The sequence below is a fragment of the Melitaea cinxia genome, chromosome 1, assembly GCF_905220565.1.
Source record: "Melitaea cinxia chromosome 1, ilMelCinx1.1, whole genome shotgun sequence".
Classification (NCBI taxonomy): domain Eukaryota; kingdom Metazoa; phylum Arthropoda; class Insecta; order Lepidoptera; family Nymphalidae; genus Melitaea; species Melitaea cinxia.
Genome location: NC_059394.1, coordinates 10167235 through 10177551, shown reverse-complemented (window position 1 = coordinate 10177551; position 10317 = coordinate 10167235). Strand labels below are relative to the sequence as shown.

At 33.2% G+C, this 10317-nt stretch overlaps 2 protein-coding genes across 2 annotated transcripts; both read right to left on the bottom strand.

Annotated features, from left to right (window-relative positions):
* Window positions 1–4467: 4467 nt before the first annotated feature.
* On the bottom strand, window positions 4468–5731 carry LOC123669446. Its single transcript, XM_045603054.1, has 4 exons — window positions 5506–5731; window positions 5251–5389; window positions 4979–5175; window positions 4468–4687 (listed from the first exon to the last, which is right to left on the bottom strand). The coding sequence occupies exons 1-4, from the start codon at window positions 5696–5698 to the stop codon at window positions 4542–4544; spliced, it is 675 nt and encodes a 224-aa protein (XP_045459010.1). The 5' UTR covers window positions 5699–5731; the 3' UTR covers window positions 4468–4541.
* A 255-nt stretch (window positions 5732–5986) lies between these two features.
* On the bottom strand, window positions 5987–10292 carry LOC123653468 (carboxylesterase 5A-like). The gene is made up of 4 exons (XM_045589465.1): window positions 10231–10292; window positions 9657–9940; window positions 7587–7786; window positions 5987–6169 (listed from the first exon to the last, which is right to left on the bottom strand). The coding sequence occupies exons 1-4, from the start codon at window positions 10290–10292 to the stop codon at window positions 5987–5989; spliced, it is 729 nt and encodes a 242-aa protein (XP_045445421.1).
* Window positions 10293–10317: the final 25 nt, after the last annotated feature.

Here is a 10317-nt window from a genome sequence, read left to right as displayed (position 1 = left end):
CCAGCCCGCAAAATAATGATATTTGTAATAAAAAAAATACTAATTGATAGATTTTGAATTGCTCAATTCAACTACGTTGTCCTTTCAAATTGCTCACCTCAAATTTTATAATTAAAAAACAAAATTAAAAAAAAAAAAACAAATATTTTCAAACTCGTATATCTTTCGATGTATACAATATTTTAAATTGCTCAAAGTGTTAAAAAACTGCTCAAGTTGCATTTATAATTGCTCAAGTATAGTTTGGAACAGATCCACTTCCCTTAATTTTTAAATAAATATAAATAGTTTGCACAAATAAAATATTGATATTTGTAAAAAAAAAAATACTAATCGATACATTTTCAATAACTCAATTTGACTACGTTGTCCTTTTAAATTGCTCACCTCAAATTATTTAATTATAAATTAAAAAAGTCGTTGAAAAATATTCTTTTATCAATATTTTCAAACTCTTGTATCTTTTGATGTATACAATATTTTAAATTGCTCAACGTGTTAAAACCCTGCTCAAGTTGCATTTATAATTGCTCAAGTACAGTTTGGAACAGCCCCACTTTACTTAATTTTTAAATAAATATAAATAGTTTGAACAAATTTAACGTTTATATCATAAGACAGGTGTACGCTGCGCGTACGCATAGACAATGATGCGAAGCAAAAAAATTGCGGATATTCGTAATAAAAAAGATACTAATCGTTCGATTTTCAATAGCTCAATTCAACTACGTTGGCCTTTTAAATTGCTCACCTTAAACTATTTAATAGAAAATATTGATAAATGAATTTTTTCAACGACTTTTTTGATTTGTAATTAAATAATTTGAGGTGAGCAATTTAAAAGGATAACGTAGTTGAATTGAGCTATTGAAAATCGAACGATTAGTATTTTTTTTTTTACAAATATCATTATTTTATTTGTTCAAACAATTTATATATATTTAAAAATTAAGGAAAGTGGAGCTGTTCAAATCTGTACTTGAGCAATTATAAATGCAACTTCAGCAGGGTTTTAACACGTTGAGCAATTTAAAATATTGTATACATCAAAAGATATAGGAGTTTGAAAATATTGATAAATGAATTTTTTTCAACGACTTTTTTGATTTTTAATTAAATAATTTGAAGTGAGCAATTTAAAAGGCCAACGTAGTTGAATTGAGCTATTGAAAATCGAACGATTAGCATCTTTTTTTTACGAATATCCGCAATTTTTTTTGCTTCCCATCATTGTCTATGCGCATCTGCAGCGCTCACTTTATCGATATAAACGTTAAATTTGTTCCAACTTTATATATTTATTTAAAAATTAAGGAAAGTGGAGCTGTTCAAATCTGTACCTGAGCAATTATAAATGCAACTTCAGCAGGGTTTTAACACGTTGAGCAATTAAAAATATAGTATACATCAAAAGATATAGGAGTTTGAAAATATTGATAAAAGAATATTTTTCAACGACTTTTTTGATTTGTAATTAAATAATTTGAGGTGAGCAATTTAAAAGGACAACGTAGTTAAATTGAGCTATTGAAAATCGAACGATTAGCATCTTTTAATTACGAATATCCGCAATTTTTTTGGCTTCCCATCATTGTCTATGCGCATCTGCAGCGCTCACTTTATCGATATAAACGTTAAATTTGTTCCAACTTTATATATTTATTTAAAAATTAAGGAAAGTGGAGCTGTTCAAATCTGTACCTGAGCAATTATAAATGCAACTTCAGCAGGGTTTTAACACGTTGAGCAATTAAAAATATAGTATACTTCAAAAGATATAGGAGTTTGAAAATATTGATAAAAGAATATTTTTCAACGACTTTTTTGATTTGTAATTAAATAATTTGAAGTGAGCAATTTAAAAGGACAACGTAGTTGAATTGAGCTATTGAAAATCGAACGATTAGCATCTTTTTATTACGAATATCCGCAATTTTTTTGGCTTCCCATCATTGTCTATGCGCATCTGCAGCGCTCACTTTATCGATATAAACGTTAAATTTGTTCCAACTTTAAATATTTATTTAAAAATTAAGTAAAGTGGGGCTGTTCCAAACTGTACTTGAGCAATTATAAATGCAACTTGAGCAGGGTTTTAACACGTTGAGCAATTTAAAATATTGTATACATCAAAAGATACAAGAGTTTGAAAATATTGATAAAAGAATATTTTTCAACGACTTTTTTAATTTATAATTAAATAATTTGAGGTGAGCAATTTAAAAGGACAACGTAGTCGAACTGAGCTATTGAAAATGTATCGATTAGTATTTTTTTTTTTACAAATATCAATATTTTATTTGTGCAAACTATTTATATTTATTTAAAAATTAAGGGAAGTGGATCTGTTCCAAACTATACTTGAGCAATTATAAATGCAACTTGAGCAGTTTTTTAACACTTTGAGCAATTTAAAATATTGTATACATCGAAAGATATAGGAGTTTGAAAATATTTGATTTTTTTTTTTAATTTTGATTTTTAATTATATAATTTGAGGTGAGCAATTTAAAAGGACAACGTAGTTGAATTGAGCAATTCAAAATCTATCAATTAGTATTTTTTTTATTACAAATATCATTATTTTGCGGGCTGGGGTGGGGTAGGTCCCTGCAGGCAGTGCTTTGAGTAGGCCCCTTTAAAGTCGTTCGGTGTTGCCTACACAACAAAAATATACCATTTTTGCGTGGTGGGTGTGCCTGTAAAAAAAATCCTAGAAAAATACTAGATCATTCTTTAGTGGTAAGCTTTGAAGCTTACCACTAACTGAAACATACCTAAACCACTAAAAAATCCACTAGCCACTAAAACCAATTTTTTCTCGCCAAAAAGGGTGTCTAAACCACCAGATCTAGTGGAAAATCCACTAAGTTGGCAACACTGAGCTAGCTACGTCCCAACCACAGAATCTTAAAACATTGCCAGCTGCAATACGAATGGATTTAAGTCGCCAGGAAAAAAATAACGACGTCTATAGAAAAAAATCCTTAAATATTTATAAACAACATTTTTGTTTTCATATTTAAGCTTTTTGTTAGGCTTGAAGTCATTGAAAGTTCATAGTAGCAAGTTAGTTGCTATCATCAACTCGTGAACGTGACACTCAACTAAAAAATAGATTTTTAATTTCTCAGCGAAATATTTATCATTTACTGGTTTTTGCCACGCTTACAAAATTTTCATGGAATGACGAAATAGTCACTTATAAAAAATTGGTACCTACCTACTTACTTTCTGTTATAATTATATCAAAACCATAATTATATTCTGCATTCTAATACCTAACATATTTAAATTTTATACATCTTAAGATGATAGCGATACTGTTCATTCTTCGTAAAGGTAGATGACATCTACGTGACCTGATTGTTAAAAAATTATGGCAACGACTCTTTGTTTATAAGTATATTCATTTATAAGTCACACAACTTATTAAATGGAGATTTTCTTGGTGTTTAACTGACTTCAAAAACAGGATGAGGTTATATATATATATATATGTTCGTTATATTATGTATGTTCGGGGATAACTTCGTCAAAATGAACAATGACAAAACAAAATCAAAAATGAAAAAACGCACTACGATTCCGTCACTACGATTTCCGAGGGTTCCCTTCGATTTCTCTAGGATCCCATAATCAGATCCTAGAGATATTGCTAATTTTATATTCAAACGAAATTGGACGCCGCATTCGACCAAAGCTCATTATATTGCATTTAGACAGATTGAAATCCATTTTATTTATGATACTCCACTCATATACTGACCGGACATACTACTGAAGAGTTAAGCAGTTCTTTTCTGATTGTACACGAGTGAACAGCTTGACATTTTCCGCGTATATAGTGAAGACATTCAGCGTGCCTATGAACCACCGATAGGTCATTTATCATAAGCAGAAAAAGAAGAGGACCCCGCATAGAACCTTGAATTACCCCATCTGTGTTTGGTAGGGAGAGGATTCATAAATGCCTAACCTAAACTTATGATAACGATGGCGCCAAAAAGCCAAAAATTTTATAAGGCCAGGAGCAAATCCAATAGTACAAAGTTTTGTTAGTAGGACATCATTGTCAACTCTATCAACTAATGTCTACACTTGCTTTGCAAAAGCTTTAGCAGCCCCAACCCCTGAAAAAGTTTGGCCCATTTTAGGAAACTGTAGGCTTAAATCCTCTCTTAGACCACAAGCTGGTAATGTACTTCGAAACGCACGTGCACGTTTTTATTAATGTTATTTTCTATTTTCATATAGTCGCTACATATAGTCGCTATAAGCCAGACTGACTTTTGGTTTTAAGGAGGCAAGGATCTCCCTAAATAACTCATGTTTTAGAGGGTTTACTCTATGTTTTCAAGCGGCACGTAACTTGAGTTTTCATCTAGTATCTCTAGTCCAGTGTATTTCATCTAGTATCTGATGTAGTTTTGCTCTTAATTAGTGAAACGAAAAAATTATACTGGATTTAAATTTCCCATTCATTTATTAGTATATTGAAAAGGTTTAATTTCACTTCAGTCCTGTTTTATTTTAAGTTATTACAATTTTGCGACATGTGAATCAATGTCCAAGGGTCGCCGTGTTCGCCCTTTGTACAATAAAATAACACTAACGCCCAACAATATTACAAATATTGTTGAAAGTCCACACAACGCTATCACACCTCCGCGGAGACGATTACCATCTGAAAAATCCGTACAAAATACGTGTTTAAAAAAATACGTATCATAAATTGTTATGGGGCTGTTCAAAACTACTTGTGCTTTTAAAATCTATAGCTATTATATTAACCATTAACAAATTTTGAACATTTGCAAGTAACCCAGACAGGGTTCAGTGGTTACGGTTGTTGATTGGAACTTGGTAGCTGTTCCAACACAAAACTTAAGTTAATAAATAATATTTGTATAAATATCCGAAAATACTTGATAAATATTATCTAACAATCACTAAAAATTATCAAAAACATGTCTACCGTTATCGACAGAAATTTTTTCAGCTTGTACATTTAAGGCGAGTTTGTTGGATAAACGTGGTAGGTATTGCAGCCAAAAGGATATTCTCTTGTTAAATTTGTATTGGTTGTAATCCATTAGCTTTGGGTCACATATTTCGTGTATATACGAATCACCTACCACGTATCTTGGCCATTCCTTTTGGGGACCAGGTGACCTTCAAACAAACAAATACTTTTTTATGTTTGAAGAAAGTAAAAATCAATTATCTGAGATAAAATAATAAACGGACCCGAAAGTAACGAAATTTTTTATGTATTTTTTAAATTTAATAGACGCTTCTTTTTCTATTGGTGACATTGGTCGACGAGCTATTTGAAGCATCAGAGCATCTCCAAACAATGCTATCAATTCAGAACCGTGTGGTGCACCTGCAAAGAGAAATTAATTTAAAATAATTGAAGCCACTTTTTGTACTTTATAATAATAGCAAATACAAAAATATCTCACTTTCACAACAGATCAAACGATAACTCTTTTTTGTTACCTGTAAAGTTAATATGTCGACCATTCAAATCAACATCAACTGTGTGTGAAAAGTGGTAAACAAATAAATGTGAAATTCTTCGAGCTAATCTAGCAGCAAGAAGGGCGCAACCGGATTCCCATTTAGATGACGTCTCAATCCTCGCGATTGCTTCTAATATGTTCAAAACTTGTTTTTCGTTTTCTCCTCGCATTTTGGGGCCCAAAAATTCCCATTGAATTGTTTGTGACAACTGAAAAATGCATTAAGTGTTAATGATGATAAATATTTCTTTTACAAAAAAGTTTACATTATTTAAATTGATTTACAATTGACAATGTGTCTGGTCGGTCTAACGATAGCAAGCGCAGTAAATTTGGAATAATTGTCGATATCGTTTGATTGTATAAATAATCAATACCGTGTTTTACAACATCTTCATAACTGTAATCTGCAAATGAAATATTTGTTTTAGCATCTATATATTAAATGATAATAAGATTTACTGTGTTACTGGTTTACCATAATGAATAGACTCCAAGTCAGTGGTTCCTAAGAGAACATCAATAGGAATACTCGGTGATTTTGACCAAGCTAGGGCTGATGAAAGTGAAGTTGGTAAAAACTGTTCTGATTCTGGTAAAAAATTGTCCGGTATTGGATGAATAAGATCTGTCCAATTGTTCTAAAATAATAATTTAAAATGACGTTATAAAGATAAACCTATATAAATAAAATATTCTTACTACCATAGCCACACAGCAGAACTCTCTTCCCGTGGATATCGTAAGAGGCGATTAAGGGATAACACAGTTCCACCACCAACTTACAAAAGCCGATTGATGGCAGGATAACCATCCAACTGCTGGCTTTGAAATACACAGGCCGAAGACGGGCAGCGGCATCTTCGGTGCGACAAAGCCAGCCCTGCGGTCACCAACCCGCCTACCCAGCTTGGTAACTATGGGCAAAACACATGATTTCACGCCATTTTTGGCACGAACTTGGGGAGCCCTATGTCCTGTAGTGGACTGTGTCAGGCTGAAGTGATGATGATGATATAAATAAAAATGAATATTGCTAAGCGCATTACTCGAGAATGGCTCGACCAATTCGGCTAATTTATTTTTCGTATGTTCCTTAAGACCCATGGAAGGTTTTAATACAATTTTTTTTTAAGTTTTACCATTAACTTTTAACAGAACGAAGTCTGTCCGGGGAGCTAGTTTAGTATAAGTACAAAGAGTGATATAAACAATGCATTTGTGTTATTGAAATAATTTTCATCTTATGAATAAAAACAGCAATATAGTTTTTTTATCAATAAAATAAAACAATATTTAAGCACTTATTTAAGATAAAGAGAGACTGAACATTATACAAGACAAAAACATTTTCTTCATATATAGCAGTAGTTGAAAACCTATGATCCGCGGACCACTGGTGGCCCTGAAAGCAACCGAAGTGGTCCGTGAAAGTGGGTGCAAAGTGAGTGAGTAAATGAGTTTCACTAAGATCATTTTACTTTCGTTTATAGTTTTAATTATTTTCAATTGTACACTTCAATAGTACAAAAGCAAACATCGTCGGGCTGGTAAACAGTTGATATTGGTCCATGGAAAAGCAAACCTTTTATTAAATGGCTCACAAAAATGTTAAGAGCCACTGATGCTTTCGATGAACTGTCTTAGTTTTCTGTTATTCTAGTTTTTCGCTTATTGTTTTTTTTACTGGAACATTTTTTACTTGTAGATGATTTTTACACATAAAATGACAGCAAAATAAAAATTCATTTAAAAATATATTTCATTAGATGTCCTTAAAATTTAGTGCTGCGATTATTTCTAAAATTATATTCAAAACTTTCTAAAAAAGTTTAAATATTTAGGTTTACATTTCCTTTAGTAAAATATGACATGATAATAGTAACCAATAGTTGTCAAGCCAAGTCTGAATTACTTTTTTCATAGCAAAGTAATATTATTCAAAAAGCATAAAGGTGCACAAGATACGACCTGTGCACCTAAGTATACATAATATGTTAAAATTATACTAAAAATATAAAATAATAAATTATATTAAGAGATAAAAGTCGGTATTACCGTATACTGTGACAGTAGGCTCGTTAAAGATTTAATTTTTAAACACTGAAGAATTTCGCTTTCTCTCTCACTCAAACACCCTAATGATTCTGCGACACTTCTTGAAATTATTTCGAGATTATTATTTTCCAGGACATTATCTTTCTCAATGGCTTTCCAAATGTATTGTGGTGACATAATGATAGCTCGGTGAAATAAACCTAAAAGAATATAATATTATTCAGCTATATATCAAGGAATATCTATTGAATATAATCTATAATATATATAATCTATATCTATATCTATATCTATAATATATATAAACGCGAAAGGTCATTCATCACGAAATCTCCGAAACTATAACACCTACAGACTTGAAATTTGGCAGGTAGGCTCCTTATAGGAAGTAGACATCCGCTAAGAACGAATTTTACGAAACTCGACCCCTAAGGGGGTAAAACGGGGGTTGGAAGTTTGTATGAAAGTCCTATGTTTCAGAAGTAAGAGATTTGAAATTTAAAATATATGCTCTATAGATGGTGAGGAGGTGTTCAAATAATGTATTTTTAGAAATCAACTGCCTTTTGGGGTTAAAGCGGGGGATGGTAGGTTGACTCACTCATCGCGAAATCTCCGAAACTATAATAGTTACAAACTTGAAATTTGGCAGGAAGCCTCTTTATAGAGCGTAGATATCCGCCGAGAACGGATGTTACGAAATTCGACCCTTAAAGGGGTAAAACGGGGGTCGGAAGTTTGTATGAAAGTCTTATGTTTTTGAAGTAAGAGACTTGAAATTTAAAATGTAAGCCTTATATATGATGAAAAAATGTCCTGATAATGTATTTTTAGAAATCAACTACCTTTTGGGGTTAAAACGGGGGATGGTAGATTGATTCACTCATTTCGAAATCTCCGGAACTATAACAGTTACAAACTTGAAATTTACCAGGTAGTTTTTTTTATAGAGCGTAAACATCCGCTGAGAACTGATTTTACGAAACTCGACCCCTAAGGGGATAAAACGGGGGTTGGAAGTGTGTATGAAAGTTCTATGTTTTTGAAGTAAGAAACTTGAAATTTAAAATGTACGCTCTTTAGATGGTGAGAAGGTGTCCAAATAATGTATCTTTAGAAATTAACTCCTTTTCGGGGTTAAAACGGGGGATGATAAGTTGACTCCCTCATCACGAAATCTCCGAAACTATAACAGCTGCGGCTGGTAGGTTCCTTATAGGGCGTAGACATCCGCTAAGAACTGATTTTACGAAAATCGACCCCTAAGGGGATAAAACGGGGGTCGGAAGTTTGTATGAAAGTCTTATGTAGTTTGGTGTATAGAGAGGTTTTATAAAAATAACTATTAAATTATACTAAATTGTGCCTTTTAAAAAGTTACTTAGTTTGATAAGCATTTCAAGTGACTAAAATAAAAAAAAGCTGTGTGGCTACGGCACTAAAGAATTTAGCCACGCCCTCTCTTCCCATGGGTGTCGTAAGAGGCGACTAAGAGATAACAAGGTTCCACAACCACCTTGGAACTTAAGAAGCCGACCGATGGCGGGATAACCATCCAACTGCCGGCTTTGAAATACACAGGCCGAAGACGGGCAGCAGCGTCTTCGGTGCGACAAAGCCAATACTGCGGTCACCAGCCCGCCTGCCCAGCGTGGTGACTATGGGCTACACACATGAGTTCACGCTATTTTTGGCCCAAACTTGTGGAGGCCTATGTCCAGCAATGGACTGCTATAGGCTGATGTGTGTGTGTGTGTGTGATGATTCAGAGATGTTTTTGAAGCCTACTTGACTGAACGGATTTTCATGCGGTTTCACCATTGGAGAGAGGGCTCCACCATTGGCAAGAAGAAGGTTTACGGAACGGCTAAGCCGATTTTGATGAGAGTTTTACTGGAAGTTTGCCGGGATAACTTTGTGACACACTAATTTCAACGTGGGCGAAGCCGCGGGCACAGCTAGTTAAATATAAAACTGATAGTACCAAAATCCTAGCCCTCAAAGATTAAATACAACTAATTAAAGATTTGCTTATATTTAAAGCAATTTATGTAGAAAGTTATAACTTACCGATTGAGCGTGGTGATACCATGTGAAAAAGAACACTATCCGCACCAGCAGAGTGTCCTGCTAGTGTGATTGAATTTGGATCCCCTCCGAAGGTGGCAATGTTTTCTCGGACCCAAATTAAAGCCATATATTGATCAAGTAAGGAGAGATTTCCTCGTGCTGCAATCGATTTAAGACTAAAAAATGCTAATATATGAAGTCTGTAAGATACAGTTACGACTACAAATCCTTCTGCTGCTAACTCTTGACAAGGCAGATTAACACCGTCCTTAAGCCAAGAATCACTGTAGAGTATTATAATTATTGGTAACAAATTCCCATCCACTCTCTACCTAAAAAAGTTTTAGGTTTACATTTTTATGATGTGCTTATTATAAAACAGTAGACTTACTTCACTAGATTGTTGAACATGAAATATTCGTAATTATGAAAATGGACTTGATTTTGAAAATATTACCATATTATTATTTAGTAGTAAATAATATTATTAGTAAGGAAGTAGTAATAATTGTAGACATAGACTTAACCCGTGGTGTCCATATATTAAGGTAAAGACAATCTTCACTGGAGTCACTCTCGTTTACCGCGTTGGGACAACGCGGTGGGGTACGATGAGCAAATAAAGTTCGCCGCCATCCTGTATGCCGTTCAGGAGGCTACG

Bases quoted from the DNA above. Each gene is read 5' to 3' on its own strand.
- LOC123653468 (XM_045589465.1), bottom strand. From the start codon at position 10,292: ATGGCGGCGAACTTTATTTGCTCATCGTACCCCACCGCGTTGTCCCAA. The intron at 7,787-9,656 runs GTAAGTTATAAC...ATATTCTTTTAG, and splicing joins GGTATCACCACGCTCAATCG to GTTTATTTCACCGAGCTATC. The intron at 6,170-7,586 runs GTAATACCGACT...TTATTATTTTAG, and splicing joins GCCTACTGTCACAGTATACG to AACAATTGGACAGATCTTAT.
- LOC123669446 (XM_045603054.1), bottom strand. From the start codon at position 5,698: ATGCGAGGAGAAAACGAAAAACAAGTTTTGAACATATTAGAAGCAATC. The intron at 5,176-5,250 runs GTCCGTTTATTA...GTTTGTTTGAAG, and splicing joins AAAAATTTCGTTACTTTCGG to GTCACCTGGTCCCCAAAAGG. The intron at 4,688-4,978 runs GTAGACATGTTT...CGGATTTTTCAG, and splicing joins AAAAATTTCTGTCGATAACG to ATGGTAATCGTCTCCGCGGA.